The sequence below is a fragment of the Entelurus aequoreus genome, linkage group LG20, assembly GCF_033978785.1.
Source record: "Entelurus aequoreus isolate RoL-2023_Sb linkage group LG20, RoL_Eaeq_v1.1, whole genome shotgun sequence".
Taxonomy (NCBI): domain Eukaryota; kingdom Metazoa; phylum Chordata; class Actinopteri; order Syngnathiformes; family Syngnathidae; genus Entelurus; species Entelurus aequoreus.
In genome coordinates, this window is record NC_084750.1 from 17,035,837 (window position 1) to 17,053,987 (window position 18,151).

The window sequence follows — 18,151 nt, forward strand, 5'->3', positions numbered from 1 at the left end:
ACATAAGAGATACGTGTAGCCTGCCATATGAAGGCAGTCACACATACGAGATATGTGTAGACTGCAATATGACTCAAGTAAACAACACCAACATTTTATATGTTCCATTGAAAATATAGAACATTACACAATGCGCTCAAAAACCTATCAAAATGTTTTAGTTCGACTTTGGTAAGCTATGAAGCCACACCGCTTGATGGATTGTACTGTGCTTCAACATAGGAGTATTACTTTGGTGTGTGTATAAGGTAAGACATTATCTGCCGTTTTGTTTCACAGTATTATGCAAAAGCAACTTTTCTTACCTTCTGGCACCTGCTGATCTGTATTTGGTATCTGCATCAGTCCTGAAAATTTGTGCGCGTCCGCCTTTGTAGTCCGTGACGACTCCGTAGTCGATAAGCTTCTTCTTTTTAAAGTTAAAGTACCAATGATTGTCACACACACACACCAGGTGTGGCGAAATTATTATTTGCATTTGACCCATCACCCTTGATCACCCCCTGGGAGGTGAGGGGAGCAGTGGGCAGCAGCGGTGGCCGCGCCCGGGAATCATTTTGGGAGATTTAACCCCCAATTCCAACCCTTGATGCTGAGTGCCAAGCAGGGAGGTAATGGCTCCCATTTTTTATAGTCTTTGGTATGACTCGGCCGGGGTTTGAACTCAGGACCTACCCATCTCAGGGCGGACACTCTAACCACTAGGCCACTAAGTAGGCCTAGTGCGGGGTTTAGCAACCCGCGACTCTCGAGCCGCATGCGGATCTTTAGTGCCGCCCTAGTGGCTCCCTGGAGCATTTTTTAAAAAAGATTGAAAATGGAAAAAATATTTTTTTTTGTTTTAGTATGTTTTTAGTTTGAGGACAAACATGACACAAACCTTCCCAATTGTTAGAACTACCACTGTTTAATATGTTTGTGTGTATGCTTCACTGATGACACTATTTGGTGAACATCGTTTTCTCCCACTAATTTCGGCCGTTCTTGAACTCACCATAGCGTGGACTGGGACGCAACAGTTTGTTTACATGTAAAATCTCCCACTGCTTCTTTGTCTCATTTTGTCCACCAAAAGTTTTATACTGTGCATGAATGCACAAAGGTGCGCTTTGTTGATGTTATTGACTTGTTGGAGTGCTAATCAGGCATATTTGGTCAGTGCATGTCTGCCAGCTAATCAATGCTTGCATCATTTTGCCTCATTAGCGGGTATATATGAGCTCATTTAATATCCTTTACTTTTATCCTCTTTGTATATAATTTAGTTTTGCATGTCTCATGACACATTATCTGTATGTAATAATGGCAGCATTTCAGATGGTTGTTTTTGTGCCATGTTGTTCAACAACATTCTTGTTGTTTAAATGTGCTATATAAATAAAGTGGATTGGATTGGATGGGGATCGTTCCAGACCACAGCAAACATTACCTTGCTTGCCAAAGATTGTAATGAATATTTTAAAAGAATGGTTTCTAATGTTGTAAAATGAATGAATATTACATTTCAACATTTCTGTCAACAAAGATTTCCTACAGCCTGCGACACATAGACATTTTGATAGTAGGCTGTTATAGCTAATATAGACATTTACGTCATGCCTTGCCTTCATTATAAGACTTATATAAGACTTTTAAAGTCCTATTTAAGTAGGCTATTATAGCTAATACAGACACTTACGTCATGTGTTGCCTTTATTATAACACTTATATATGGCTTTTCATTTTTTGCGGCTCCAGACAGATTACTTTTTTGTATTTTTGGTCCAATATGACTCTTTCAACGTTTTTGGTTGCCGACCCCTGGCCTAGTGGTTTATCTATCTTCTTGTTATGTGACATTCATCCTCCGTCGTTGCCATTTCTAATATAAAGTAGTGTAAAGTTCTTACTTATATCTGTCAGTAAACTCGCCATGGAAGCGCTAAAACATACCGGTGTAGTGAGTTTCTATTATTCACCCAAGGAACTTTAGTTATTAGAGAGTTCCGGTCGGACTGTTTTTCACGGGACACTAGTGAGCCACGGTTTTACATTTAGAAAAAAAACAAAAAACCTTTTGTATGAAAAAAGACCTGACTAGACCCGCTCATCGGCAGTGCGCCTTGTAGTCCGGTGTGCCCTATGGTCCGGAAAATACGGTACATTCTTTCATTTGAAAGTGGCGAGAGGCAGGCCTGGCCCTAACCCATCTGGCGCCCTAGGCAAGATTTTAGGTGGCGCCCCCCCCACATCGGCAGTGAAGTGTATATACTCACAAGAAACCGAATAGCTTTGTCTTTGACCTTTTTTTTTACTTAAAGAAAGCAAATTAACATATTATATGAGAATGTTATGTTATGATTATCTTTAACCGAATCACAGCAGTGCTCAAATTAAAAAACAGCATTCCCTCTCATGTGATATTGCTTAATTAACATTAATGATGTGCACTTTAACAACTAGGCTTACAACTATACCTAATATATAAAGGGGTGGAAAAGTGACTATTAACTGCAGGGCTAACATTAGCTAACCAGAAGGCAATAACAATGTAAACAAAAAACACCTGCTTAAAAGATCTAATACAAATGTCTCTCAGGAATGTAAGGTGGGAGTACTGTAATTACCTAACGTTACATTATTATTTTCCATAACAATTTAGCCCCCTCCACAATATTAACCCGACGTTAAAACAGAACTAGCTATTTATTGATTAGCAATTGCCGAATCATGTAACATTAGCTTAATGCTAAAAAGCCTGGTTGCTATCACATTCTGTAACAGACAAATAATTTCATGTAGGCTAACGTTACCTACCTGCTACCTCTGTCTTTTTCTCGTTTCTCCTCCTCTTCTTTTCTCTTTTTTCTTCCCTGGGCACCTGACAGTTTTGGCCGTTTTGACATCTTGTGTTGATTTTTTGATGTGGTAAGAGTCATGATACGGGAAGGGAGGGGGCGTAATGTTGTAACAAATAATATTTCTATTAAATAGGCTTTACTTTGCATTTTAATTAACGTGGGATTATTTTTTGTATTTAGAAATAATAGTACCAACTTTTTTTTTTTTTCTCCTCCAACATTTGTGGCACTGGCGTGGCGCCCCCTGCTGGACGGCGCCCTTAGCATTTGCCTATACGGCCTATGCCACGGGCCGGCCCTGGCGAGAGGCAGCGACATTAAGTCCGTCTGAGCGAGCCTTGTCCAAATCAATAGGCCGTGGTCAATGCAGGCGAACACACACACACACACACACACACACACACACACACACACACACACACACACACACACACACACACACACACGCAAGTGTCATTTAGGTGAAGAGCTGTGACCCACGTGGCTGAGGTCAACCTCAACAACTAGCAATCACTACCAATTCAACTACGCTTGATTAGAAACATCAACCAGCGGTAATCCTCTTATTTCCCCATCTCCCACTTTCCACTGGCAAGTGCCTGTACCCCTAGTGTCATTATTTGGGTGAATGTATTTGTGCACTTGACAGTAATTTGTGTGTGTTCATTGTGTTGCCTCATTTCCACTTGAAGCTGCTGAGAGCGACTTAAGAGCTCTATGAACAAAAAAAGACAATTTATTATTTCTTTCACTAAAGCCGTACTCGAAGGTGTATACCTTCAAAAATAGCTAAAAATAAAAGTTAACATGCTAACAGAAAACGTGCCAAATAACAAAATATATGACTCGGAGGTGCACACGTTTAGAAAAAGCTAAATAGAAGTTAGCATGGTTACCATAAGCATGTTTTAAGTACCAAAACATATGACACTGAATTGTATATCCCTGAAAATAGCTAAAAAAGCTAAGATGCTAACAGCAAGCATACGTCAAGATCCAAAATAAGTCTTTGAGGTGTATACCTTAAAAAATAGCTTAAGAAAGCTAACATGCTAACTGTGCGGTGTATACCTGCAAAAAAAGAAGCTAGCAATATAATGTTATTTACATGCTAATGTTAGCATCATCACATGCTAACATTACTATGCTAACAGTGAGCATGCTTCAAGTACCAAAATATATGAGTTTTAGGTGCATACCTGCAAAATTTGCCAAAAAGGCTGGCATACTAACTGTTAGCATGCTAACAGTAAACATGTGTCAAGTACCAAAACATATGACACTGAATTGTATACCCCTGAAAAAAGCTAAGATGCTAACAGCAAGCATACGTAGCATATCCAAAATATGTCTTTGAGGTGTATACCTTCAAAAATATCTAAAAAAAAGCTAACATGGCATACACTACCATAACATATGACTCTGATGTGTATACCTTTTAAAAATAGCTAAAAAATTTAATTAAATAAAAAAGTTAGCATGCTAACAGGAAGAATGTGTCAAATAACAAAATATATGACTCTAAATGGTAATTTACCAAAAAAAAGCTAACAGGCTTACATGCTAACATTAACATGTTAATAGGTAACATGTGCCAAGTACCAAAATATATGACTTTGAGGTTAATACCGTAAAATATAGGTTTAAAAAAAAAAAAGCTGCAAGCTTTTGTTAGCATGCTAACGTGCTAACTTGCTAACATTAGCATGCTATAAATTGACTTTGAAACTATTTCAATCGGTTGGGAAATATGGATGTTTGAAAATTTTGGAATTCCTGAAAATCTGGGAATTTTTTGAAAAAAAAAATAAAAAATGGTAGCACGCGTGTCACGAATGAGCTTTTTAAAGTGGAATGATGAGTCGAAGAAGAAGGTGGAAGAAAAATAGGCCGGAATAGTAAGTAGAATAGCATATTTTATGCAATACAATGGACATATCATTTATGTATCGGTCATTAGAACAACATATTTTACTGTATACCTGCAAAATTAGCTAAAAAGTTAGAATGCTAACGTTAACATGCTAACTGTTAGCATGCATCGACATAATATTTAACTCTGAGGTGAATACTAGGAAAAAAAATGTATGCTAACATTAGCATAAAAATGTTGAGATGCATTTCGATCCTGGAACGGTTTGAAATAAAACCAAAAATAGGAGCTAACAATTAGCATGTGTCATGTACCAAATTATACAACTCTCAGGTGTGTATCTACAAAACTAGTTAAAAAGCCAACATGCTAACAGTAAGCCTGCGTCAAGTACCAAAACATATGACACTGAATTGTATACCCCTGAAAATAGCTACAAAAAGCTAAGATGCTAACAGCAAGCATACGTCAAGATCCAAAATAGGTCTGTCGCTCTGAGGGGTATACCTTCAAAAATATCTGAAAAATGCTAACATGCTTACAGTAAGCATGTTAGCATTTTTCAGATACTACCGTAACTACCATAACATATGACTCTGATGTGTATACCTTTAAAAATAGCTAGCAAAAATAATTAATAGAAAAAGCTAACATGCTAACAGGAAGCATGTGTCAAGTAACAAAATATATGATTCTGAAGGGTAATTTACAAAAATATCTAGCAGGCTTACATGCTAACGTTAGCATGTTAATAAGTAACATGTGCCAAGTCCCAAAATACATGACTCTGAGGTTGATACCGTAAAACATAGCTTTAAAAAAAGCTGCAGACTTTTGTCAGCATGCTAACGTGCTAACATTAGCATGCTATAAATTGACTTTGAAACTATTTGAATCGGTTGGTAAATGTGGGAAATATGGATGTTTGAAAATTCAGAAATTCCTGAAAATCTGGGAATTTTTGAAAAATATAAAACAAATGGTAGCACGTGTGTCACGAATGAGCTTTGTAAAGTGGAATGATGAGTCAAAGAAGAAGGTTGGACAAAAACAGGGCGGAATAGTAAGTAGAATAGCATATTTTATGCAATACAATTTATCTATAATTTAGCTATTGGTCAATAGAACAACATATTTTACTGTATACCTGCAAAATTAGTTAAAAAGTTAGAATGCTAATGTTAACATGCTAACTGTTAGCATGCATCGACAAAATATTTAACTCTGAGGTGAATACCAGGAGAAAAAAATGTATGCTAACGTTAGCATAATAATATTGACATGCATTTCGATCCTGGAACGGTTTGAAATAAAACCAAAAATAGGAGCTAACAATTAGCATGTGTCATGTACCAAATTATACGACTCTCAGGTGTGTATCTACAAAAATAGCTAACAATCCAACATGCTAACAGTAAGCCTGCGTCAAGTACCAAAACATATGACACTGAATTGTATACCCCTGAAAAGAGCTAAAAAAGCTAAGATGCTAACAGCAAGCATACGTCAAGATCCAAAATATGTCTGTCTCTGAGGTGTATACCTTCAAACATATCTGAAAAATGCTAACATGCTTACAGTAAGCATGCATCAACTACCATAACATATGACTCTGATGTGTATACCTTTGAAAATAGCTAACAAAAATAAATAATAAAAAAAGCTAACATGCGTCAAGTAACAAAATATATGACTCTGAAGGGTAATTTACCAGAAAAACTAGCAGGCTTACATGCTAACGTTAGCATGTTAATAAGTAACATGTGCCAAATACCAAAATATATGACTCTGAGGTTAATACCGTAAAACATAGCAAGCTTTTGTTAGCATGCTAACATGCTAACTTGCCAACATTAGCGTGCTGAAAAATTGACTTTAAAACTATTTGAATCAGTTGGTAAATGTGGGAAAAATGGATGTTTGAAAATTCTGGAATTCCTGAAAATCTGGGAATTTTTGGAAAATATAAAAAATACTGAATGAGCTTTTTAAAGTGGAATGATGTGTCGAAGAAGAAGGTGGAACAAAAATAGTAAGTAGAATAGCATATTTGATGTATCTATTGGTCAGTGAAGTGGCCGGGGAGAGGGTTGCCAGAAGGAAATCAGTGCCCCGTCATTTTGCACTGTACAGCTGATTCTTCTAACGGGTCGTCCAGGAAACACTGTAGCCTTTCCTCCTGCTGTCAGGATCCATGCAGAGTTAAGACGCCTCTGAATATTTAATGACCTGGCTCATGTTTATTCATGAGAAGAATGAGTCCATGTGCGAGTCTCCGCTCTCACACTCATTTACACAAATCTCACCTGGCAAGCAAAGGTGAAAGTTTAGCGACTGGAGCGCCTTCACACTTCTCTTGGAATAACACCAGCAAACTATCCACATGACCTGGAGTCAACTCAGGTTGACATTAATAGGATGTTGTGTGCACATATCACATTTTGCCACTGGATGCTACTAACTGTTAGCATGTAAGGATGCTAGCATTAACATGCCAGCTTTTATCGTTATTTTTACAGGTATGCACCTCAGAACATACATTTTGGTACTTGACGCAGGCTTACTGTTAGCATGTTGGCTTTTTAGCTATTTTTGTAGGTATACACCTGAGAGTCATATCATTTGGTACATGACACATCAGGGTTTCCCACACATTCATTTATTTGTGGCGGCCCGCCACGAAAGAATTACGTCCGCCACAAATTTAAAAATTAAATTTTTTTATTTTTTTTTTGTCCTCTCCAGCTTCTCAGGCAAATCATATAGTTGATGTAGATGCCCATATCGGCTGTTCAGATTTACTTTACAAAAGAGAAGTGTAGGATACTTCTCTTGTTGCCTTATTTGTATTTGACTTTATTAAATGTATTTATATTACAAACACAACATGTGTATATAACAAAGGGTGCAAAGTCTGCAGGCAGTAGGAAACACATGGTTAAGTGTAGGGAGTAAAACTGATGGTAGTCTAAAGTTCAAGATTTTTGGAGCTCTTTGTTCAGTGGATCAGATGTTTGATGAAGCTCTGTGTCTATCTACCACCACTACTGTTTTCTGTTTATTTGTTACTGACTGTGGCAGGACACCTCTGCCTCTGTTTCACTTTATGTTGCTGGTAAATAATATGGTTGTAGTAGTAGGCTAAAGTTAAATTATTTAGTATGCACTAATTAAAGGGGCAGAGCTTTGAGACATTTTAGCTTTTATATTTTATAAGATATATTTTTTGTAAGAACCACAATTAATAAATATATTTCAGTGAATAACTTATTGTTCAAATCTGTATATAAATATGTACATAAAGTGTTGTAATTATATTGTAAAATGGATGGATGGATGTTTAAAACAAAACTGTTATTATTAATTAGTAAGTATACATTTTTTGAGCCTTTTTAGACAAAAACAAATCATTGTAGTAAATTATGCAAATTACTCGATGATGTCATGGTGACCACGCCCATAGCCACGCCCCCACCGCCACAGGTATCTTGGCAGTTTATGGGAAACACTGCACATGCTAATTGTTAGCTCCTATTTTTGGTTTTATTTCAAACCGTTCCAGGATTGAAACGCATCCCAATAATATTATGCTTAACATGCTAGCTTTTATCGTTATTTTTACAGGTATACACCCCGTAACATACATTTTGGTACTTGACGTCGGCTTACTGTTAGCATGTTGGCTTTTTAGCTATTTTTGTAGGTACACGACTCAAAGGTCCTATCTTTGTCCACGTGATGTCATTGATTGATTGATTGATTGAGACTTTTATTAGTAGATTGCACAGTACAGTACATATTCCGTACAATTGACCACTAAATGGTAACACCCCTATACGTTTTTCAACTTGTTTAAGTCGGGGTCCATGTTAATTAATTGATGGTAGATTCATGGTCAGATGAAACAAAAGTTAAAGTTGTTTGATACTGTTCCCCAATGTTGTAGTCTGCCCAATCATTGTGTCCGTATTGCCTCATGTGCATGAAATTTCATCAAACGAAGCAAAGCAGAAAAAAAGTGTCTCCTCAGAATACCCAAAATGACAACCTGCTATAAATAGCAAGAGGTCGCAGACTCACCTTTAGCTCCCGTTCATGGTCGCCGCTGCAGAGCGTGTTGAAGGAAACTTTGAACGATTTCCATACGGGGCTCAAGTTGTTCATGACCGTCTGAACAAAGCCAATAAAAACACACAAACAAGACTCTTAATGCTCACCACAGCCATTAACTCCATCTGCTATCATTTGAGCGGGCAATTACCTCCGTTCGGTGAACAAGAGACTCGCTCCCGTCGTCATTTATTCTGAAAATCTCCAGGAACGGATCGGACTTGCTGAAGAAATCCTTCAAAAGGGTAAATGAACCACATGTGAGGGATTCGTCTTCTTCTTTTCACCGCCATAAATCATTCCCCCAAGTCTAAAAGGAATCATTATTTCGCCCTTTGTTCCCCCCCCCCCCCCCGTATGTGTCCCCTCCCTAAATGGTCCACCTCTCCCTTGCTTACATCCACAGCCCCCCTAAGGCGCAACCTGTTTGGATTAGTCATTCATGGCTGTGCACGTGGCAAAATTAACATGCTTATCTTTGCGGGAGAGATAGCGAGTGTCATTTGGGGTACCCCACTATCTCAGTGGGCCTCCTTTCATGCCACGTTTAATTTCCATGATTTGTGCAGGACAACCCACCCACCTCACAGGCACACACACACACACACACACCTGACACAAACAAGTGAGTCCTTCAAAGCGTACCAACCTTGTCGTCCAGTTTACGAGCGCTGAAAGAGAGTTCCACGTAGTCGTCATTACCAGACAGCTCCTCCGCTGTCACCTTTTGGGAAGGGAGAGACGGCGAGGAAGTAGAACGAAATGAGAGAAAATGAGATTAAAATGAAGCGTGGATCTCACACTGCAAAAAGTCAGTGTTCAAAAAGAAGAACAAAAAATACAAAAATGAGGGGTATTTTATTTGACCTAAGCAAAATTATCTGCCAGTAGAACACGAAAATTTGGCTTGTCAAGACTTTCCAAAACAAGTAAAATTAGCTTACTTCAATGAACCCAAAAATACCTTAAGATAAGTATATTCTCACTAATAACAAGTGCACTTTTCTTGGTAGAAAAAAAAGACACCTTTTTGCTCATTATGTTGAAAAATATTCTTAAATGAAGTAAATGCTAGTGCCATTATCTTGACATAATGATATACATTTCTTGAAACCAACAAACTTATACTAAAAACTAATTTATTGTTCTTAAGGGAAAGGCAACAAGGCAACATCTTGTTACTCTCGGGGTCTCCTAGCCGCTCAGGCAAATCACATGGTCTAAAAATGCATTTTTCCATGGATAACATGACATCATCGCACCAAGTGCGTGCTCTTTCAGTCAATTAGTGCGCATATATACAGCCCGGCTCCCGGCCAAAATTTTTTTAATTGTAATTTTGAAGAATTTATCTGAATGTGCATGAACTATTTCTGTTCAAAATTGTTTCAAATGTTAAATATTTAAATATTAACTGTCAGTTTACTGTACTGTGCCAACTGTACTACTATATGAGTACGTATGTTCTATTGTTTCATTGAAAATAAACCAGCAAAGTCCATTTGGCTGTCATCCGTTTTAATTATGAGACACAATTGTGTCAAAATCATGATTTTTTTTTTTCATGCTTGAAATAAGAACTGATTACTTTAAAAAAGTAGTTTTATACTTGTGAGTGTTGATGACACCGCTTTGCAACAGTTGATATTCTAGTTTCAAGCATGTTTTACTCAATATAAGTCATCAAATCTCAGCAACAAGCTGTAATATCTTACTGAGATCATTTAGGACCAAAACCCTTAAAACAAGTAAAACACTCTAACATAAAATGTGCTTAGTGAGAAGAATTATTTTTATCAGACAGAAAATAAGCAAATATCACCCTTATTTGAGATATTTCATCTTACTTACATTTCAGTTTTTGCAGTGTAACCATGCTGCATTATAAGGTGTGTGTGTTCAAGTTCTACCATTTTTGAGACATAAACAAGGAAAAGTACCTTCCATATGAACAAGTCAGGACCGTAGTCCTGGTCCCAATACGGAAAACCATTGCATCTAATAGAGAGCCAAATGCTTGAGTCCGTGAACATTGCTCCAAAGTCAAGATTTTTGTGTTGATTTAATGTGCATACAAAAGTAAACATTGACAGGTTCAAAGGCAGCAATATATGATAAAACAAGACGGCAGCTAAAAAAGGACTTTCCTATTCATCCCCGAAAAAACCCCCCAGGTGAACGGCTGAATTTACGACTTCTGGTGCTGACGTAAGGCAACCCGCGTCCCATATGTGACCATAGGATGAACAAATACTCTACGCTACTAACACTATAGTGGGCATTAAAAAAAAAAAAGTACCAATGATTGTCACACACACACTAGGTGTGGTGAAATGAACCTCTGCATTTGACCCATCACCTTTGTTCACCCCCTGGGAGGGGAGGGGAGCAGTGAGCAGCAGCGGTGGCCGCGCCCGGGAATCATTTTGGTGATTTAACCCCCAATACCAACCCTTGATGCTGAGTGCCAAGCAGGGAGGTAATGGCTCCCATTTTTATAGTCTTTGGTATGACTCGGCCGGGGTTTTGAACTCACGACCTACCGGCTTTTAGCTTCTACAGCTGGGTTGCCCAAAGTGCGGCACAGGGGCCACCTGTGGTCCGTGACTCCTTTGTCATCGGCCTTAAGCACATTATAAAAAAATAGAGATCTCATTTGCACCCCTGGTGGTGAAATCTATCACAATGAGGGTGGTCCCAAAAAGGAGGGATTTTTTAATTTCACTGTGTGTCGCTGTTAAAAGGGCTCCCCACTCTGGTCAACATATGAAATAACAAGTTTGTGTAAAAATTTTAAGTGCTCCCCCTCTGGCCAACATATGTAATAACAAGTGTGTGTAAGGAATTGAAATGTGCCCCCTTTGGCCAAAATTAATGAAACAAAAAAATTAAATACATATGTATATAGAGACATACTGTAATAACTTGAAGTAAATAATGAAGATTAAAAAAAAATTACAAACAAAAAATGTAAAAAATAAACAATTAACTAAAAGCTTGCCTTTTTTATATTTGCATAGTATGTATATATTATTAATGTTGTAAATAAAAATCTTTATATATCTAGAAAGGGTGGTCCTAAAGAGGTAGGCATTTTTCCGAGGTGTCAAGAAGGAAACAAATGCAAGAATGTGTGTGTGTGTGTGTGTGTGTGTGTGTGTGTGTGTGTGTGTGTGTGTGTGTGTGTGTGTGTGTGTGTGTGTGTGTGTGTGTGTGTGTGTGTGCGTTCTGGCAATGCTTACTTAATGGGGACATGGCTCTGTTTACACAGTCACCTTTAGGGGACCTCTGACGGCATGGGGACAAAAAAACATGTCCCCTAAAGGGAAACCTTTTTAAATGATAGTCAGATCCATTCTGAAGATGCCTAAGTGATTTTTATTACATTTGTACATTATTACCTTAAAGTATGATTGACATTCAGAATGTTCCATCCTTCTATATATGGTAGTTGGAGTTGCAGACAACTTCAAATGATAGCCGTGATGAGTAATGAGTTTGTATTTTATTTCTGTGGTTTAAGGTAAGATAAGATAATCCTTTATTGATCCCGCAACAGGGAAATTTGGGTTACTTTGTTTACATGTTTCAAATATTGGTAAAAGACAAAAATTAATTTTCTTGAAAAGTGAAACATTTGTTATCCTGGCATTAATAGTACTGTGATTCTATATGGTATCCATCCTTAGTTAAAACTAATATATTTTTCCAAAAACAAAATCTGGTTAAGTGTTCCTTAGGATGACATTTTCATACAGCATGATTATAAAACATTATTACCTTAAAGCAGGGGTCACCAACCTTTTTGAAACCAAGAGCTACTTCTTGGGTACTGATTAATGCGAAGGGCTACCAGTTTGATACACACTTAAATAAATTGCCAGAAATAGCCAATTTGCTCAATTTACCTTTAACTCTATGTTATTATTAATAATGAATGATATTTACACTTAATTGAACGGTTTAAAAGAGAAGAAAACACGAAAAAAAAATGACAATTAAATTTTGAAGCATAGTTTATCTTCAATTATCCACTCTTTAAAATTCAAAATTCAACCGAAAAAAAGAAGAGAAAAACTTAAAAAAAGAATTTATGGAACATCATTAGTAATTTTTCCTGATTAAGAATAATTTTAGAATTTTGATGACATGTTTTAAATAAGTTAAAATCCAATCTACACGTTGTTAGAATATATAACAAATTGGACCAAGCTATATTTCTAACAAAGACAAATCATTATTTCTTCTAGATTTTCCAGAACAAAAATTTTAAAAGAAATTCAAAAGACCTTGAAATAAGATTTAAATTTGATTCTACAGATTTTCTAGATTTGCCAGAATAATTTTTTTGAATTTGAATCATAATAAGAAATATTTCACAAATATTCTTCGTCGAAAAAACAGAAGCTAAAATGAAGAATTAAATTAAAATGTATTTATTATTCTTTACAATAAAAAAAATTTAATTTACTTGAACATTGATTTAAATTGTCAGGAAAGAAGAGGAAGGAATTTAAAAGGTAAAAAGGTATATGTGTTTAAAAATCCTAAAATAATTTTTAAGGTTGTCTTTTTTCTCTAAAATTGTCTTTCTGAAAGTTATAAGAAGCAAAGTAAAAAAAAATAATGAATTTATTTAAACAAGTGAAGACCAAGTCTTTAAAATATTTTCTTGGATTTTCAAATTCTATTTGAGTTTTGTCTCTCTTAGAATTAAAAATGTTGGGCAAAGCGAGACCAGCTTGCTAGTAAATAAATACAATTTAAAAAATAGAGGCAGCTCACTGGTAAGTGCTGCTATTTGAGCTATTTTTAGAACAGGCCGGCGGGCTACTCATCTGGTCCTTACGGGCTACCTGGTGTCTGCGGGCACAGCGTTGGTGACCCCTGCCTTAAAGTATGATTGACATTCAGAATGTTCCATCCTTCTATATATGGTAGTTGGAGTTGCAGACAACTTCATTACTGCTAAATAGCAGTTTTCAGTCATGTCACAGAAAATGCAGGATTTGCTTTAACATTTAAGTGGTGAAACTTCCTATAAAAGGACAGCTGTAGTGCTGTATTCTGACCATCATGTCATATTTACTTTCAACTTTTTTTTTTTTTTTTTTTAAATAGTCCTCAGTAGTCACGTACAAATTTGTGTGAATTATGCAAAATTATTTAAATGTGGTCCCCATGAACCATATTAACTATTTTCCCCCAGGGTCCCCAGTAAGAATGATCAGCACATTACTTCATCAACCCAGAGATTTAAAGATGTGTATGAGCTAACTGGGCAGTGCACATTTTACACCATTTTTTAATGCCTCCACAACCTGTAGAAAGGCTGGTCCCCACAAGTCATGATCAAAAACTTGGTCCCCATTCCAAATGATAACCAGTGTGTGTGTGTGTGTGTGTGTGTGTGTGATGTGTGATGTCAGCAAGATTGATTGCGATCACAGCGTCATACCATTATGGAAGACTTCCCCGCAGTGTTTCCTTGTTTGAGGAGAGCTTTGGACAGTTTCCTCTGTGAGACAATCTGAAATAAAAACAAAAAAACTAATCAGGATTATGTAGATGGATAGGAACACACTAGGTGTGGTGAAATTTGTCCTCTGTATTTGACTCATCCCCTTGTTCACCCCCTGGGAGGTGAGGGGAGCAGTGAGCAGCAGCAGTGGCCCTGCCCGGGAATATGTTTTGGTGATTTAACCCCCAATTCCAACCCTTGTGTGCCAAGCAGGGAGGTAACGGCTCCCATTTTTATAGTCTTTGGTATGACTCGGCCGGGGTTTGAACTCACGACCTACCCATCTCAGGGCGGACACTCTACCCACTAAGCCACTGAGTCCCTGGAGATGACGATAGCCTGAAACACGGCTATTCATTTTGTGATGGCCGTCACATATTCATGTTTAAAGCACGCGTGCACACACACACACACACACACACATACATACGCGCACACACATTCACAATCACGCACACATTTCCCCAGACCAGGGGTCACCAACCTTTTTGAAACCAAGAGCTACTTCTTGGGTACTGATTAATGCGAAGGGCTACCAGTTAGATACACACTTAAATAAATTGCCAGAAGGAGCCAATTTGCTCAATTTACCTTCAACTCTGTTATTATTAATAATTAATGATATTTATCTTTGTGGAAACACTGATCATCTTAATGATTTCTCACAATAAATATTTATAGAAACAGATAAATATCAATATGCAACACTTTATTTTTATATTTTCTCTGAGTGCACATTTTTCAAATTGAACATTTTCAAATGATCACTTCTAAGACAGTCTTGTGAAATTACAATATCCCATTTTAACTAGCTAGCCACTAACATTTTTTAACAAATCATGAATTACTTTGCACCATGTTTGTACAAATAATAACTCATGTAAAATACAAAAGTCAACTCTCAAATTTTTAAATCATGTCACACTTTGAACTGGACACCAAATCTGTTATCTGTTTCTTTGTCAGTTAGTGGGAAGCCTGGCATTGCATGCTGTTAACTAGTGTGTTGTACTCTGGTGTGTAACTTGACACTGCAACTCTGAGTGAGTCTTGCAGATGTGCATCAGTGAGGCGTGTTCTGTGTTTGTTCTTGATTAAGTTCATGTCAGAAAAGGCTGATTCACAAAGATAAGATTTTTCCTCATTGTTTGCGGAACCTTCTTAATCTTTTGGACATATTTTCACAGCAATCTGGCCTTAAGCTTAATTATGATAAATGTAAAATGTTAAGGATCGGAAATCTAAAGGGAACGTCCTTTTGAATGGAATGCAAAGTGCCTGTTTTGTGGACAGATGGACCAGTTAACATACTTGGTGTTGTTGTCCCAGAAAATCTGGAAGATCTAGGCTCAGTAAATTATGATAATCGACTTACAAAGCTGGACAAAATTATGCAATTATGGAAAGGGAAATCCCTAACCTTGTATGGTAAAATGTCTATTGCCAACTCGTTAATTATTCCTCAATTTATTTATTTGTTTTTGTCATTACCAGCTCCATCACAAAACTTTTTTAAGATTTATGAGCGGAGGGTCTTCGATTTTGTCTGGAACGGCAAACCAGAAAAGATTAAAAGAAAGGTTTTGTACAAAGAGTATGAATATGGGGGCCTGAAACTTCTCAACCTTGAAGCTATGTGTCTGTCTTTAAAAGCATCAATTGTTCCAAAGATGTATTTAAACATTGAGTGGTACACAAATGTCCTGTTGGACAAAAAACATGTACTGTATCAAAAGAAATTGTATCCTTTTTTACAAGTGATCCCCTCCCAGAGAGTCTGCTGGGAAACATGGCGGGGTTCATAAAGGAAACAATCCACTCATAGTGGTGTTTTCAATTTTATGTGCCAGAAAAAAGAGACGATATTTTGCAGCAGTTAATATGGATGAACTCTAATATTGTAATAGATGGAAAGCCTTTCTTTTGGAAAAATATGTTTGAAAGAGGAATCATTTTTGTCAATGATATTATCAATGAGAATGGTACAATTATGAAGTATGATGAATTTAGAGCTATGTATGGTGATGCTTGCTCAAGCTATTCATTTTATCAACTAACTGGAGTAATTGGGAAAAGATGGAAACAAATAATTAATTATGGAACTACTAAATTATTAGTTTGTAAACCTCTAATAAGAAATTCTAGTTGGCAAAAAGGAACTAAAATAAATAGAAAAATATATAATTTCTATTCAATAAAGAAATCTTTGAAGGCTGCCTCATACAACACAAATGGAAAATGGGAGGACTTTTTTGACTGCCCGTTGCCATGGGATGCCATATTCAAACTAATCTATAAAACCACTATCGATGTGCAAAATCGTTATTTTCAAATTAAAATTATTTATAACTTCTTACCCACAGGGAAAATGTTAAAATTATGGGATATGACAGAGTCAGATGATTGCCGATTTTGTTGTCAGGAGCCTGAATCCACCCTGCATTTGTTTTGGTATTGTCATATTGTGTCTTTGTTTTGGGTGGAAGTTGAAAAAATGTGTTTAAGGATTGGTTTGTTTATGAAGCTTAATGTGGTTTCTGTTATTTTAGGAGAGTTCATTGACAATCATGATTTAGTCAATTTAATTATAGTACTCGGTAAAAATTTTATTTTTAAAGCCAAAAACAGATATTTTCTAACTTTAGAAAGTTACATGGTTGAAAACGATAATGATGCCAAAAAACATTAAAAGAAAGATGAGAAGTCCTCAAAGGCTTATTTTGAAAGTATAATTATGTTTATAGATTATATGATATCTGTTGTTGTGTTCCCTAATTTGAGTGACCTGGACATAATCTGGACTGTACATAAATGCTTATTTTGAAAATGTAATTTTGTTTATAAATTATATGCAATCTGTTGTGATCCCTAATTTTTTTCTGTGTACATGAATGAAGGTGTGTGTTGCTGAGTCCGACTTGGACATTATCTGGACTGGGCCTGGTTTAAAAAACCCTTTAAACAAATCTAATTTCATTGACAACCTGGTCTGTTGAAGATAAGGCCCTTTTTTAAAAAATAAAATAAAATAAGATAAATAAATAGAAAACATTTTCTTGGATAAAAAAGAAAGTAAAACAATATAAAAATAACTACATAAAAAATAGTAATGAATGAAAATGTTAGTGGACCAGCAGCCTATACAATCACATGTGCTTCAGGGACTGTGTCCCTTGCAGATGTGTTGTCTATGTTGTGGAAACCAGAATATTGGTAGCAGAAAGAAATAACCCCTTTTGTGTGAGTGGGTGTGGATGAGTGTGCATGGGGGAGGTTGTTTGGGTTGATGCACTGATTGAAAGTGTATCTTGTGTTTTTTCTATGTGGATTTAATTTAAAAAATAAAAAATATAAAAAAATATTTTTTTATTTTTTATTTTTTTATTATTTGTTTTTTTTTTTTAGAACAGGCCCGCGGGCGACTCATCTGGTCCTTACGGGTGACCTGGTGCCCGCGGGCACCGCGTTGGTGACCCCTGCCCCAGACAGTACCTGTTGTCTTTTTGTTGACTTGCCAAAGCAGTGGACTAGTGTGCATTTATAGGCTGACTTTCTTGTGCAGTCACAGAGACAGCACACGATTATGTTCGTGTGCTTTACATTTTTGAATAGTTTTTTTTTTCCTATTTCTTAATCCAGAAGTGATAAAAGTGGGCTCTGATTTCACAGACAACAGTGTGAGTTTGTCCTAGTTAATTGCCTGGCAATAAAAGCACAACACTCCCCTCCGTACTGCATCATCATGAAGCCAAGGAAAGTCCTTATACCAATTTTCTTGAAAACTTAAAAGTTTTCTTTGACAGAACT

The 18,151-nt window shown here is 36.6% G+C and overlaps 1 protein-coding gene across 2 annotated transcripts in view; it reads right to left on the minus strand.

Annotated features, from left to right (window-relative positions):
• Nucleotides 1-18,151, minus strand: part of LOC133635966 (copine-4) — a 95,069-nt gene that overhangs the window by 43,006 nt on the left and 33,912 nt on the right. For both annotated transcript variants that reach the window (XM_062029492.1, XM_062029491.1), the window contains exons 4-7: nucleotides 14,282-14,353; nucleotides 9,473-9,547; nucleotides 8,975-9,058; nucleotides 8,794-8,883 (exon numbers count right to left, since the gene is read on the minus strand). In XM_062029492.1, coding sequence (XP_061885476.1) covers nucleotides 8,794-8,883; nucleotides 8,975-9,058; nucleotides 9,473-9,547; nucleotides 14,282-14,353 — 321 coding nt within the window. The remainder of the gene's footprint in view (nucleotides 1-8,793; nucleotides 8,884-8,974; nucleotides 9,059-9,472; nucleotides 9,548-14,281; nucleotides 14,354-18,151) is intronic.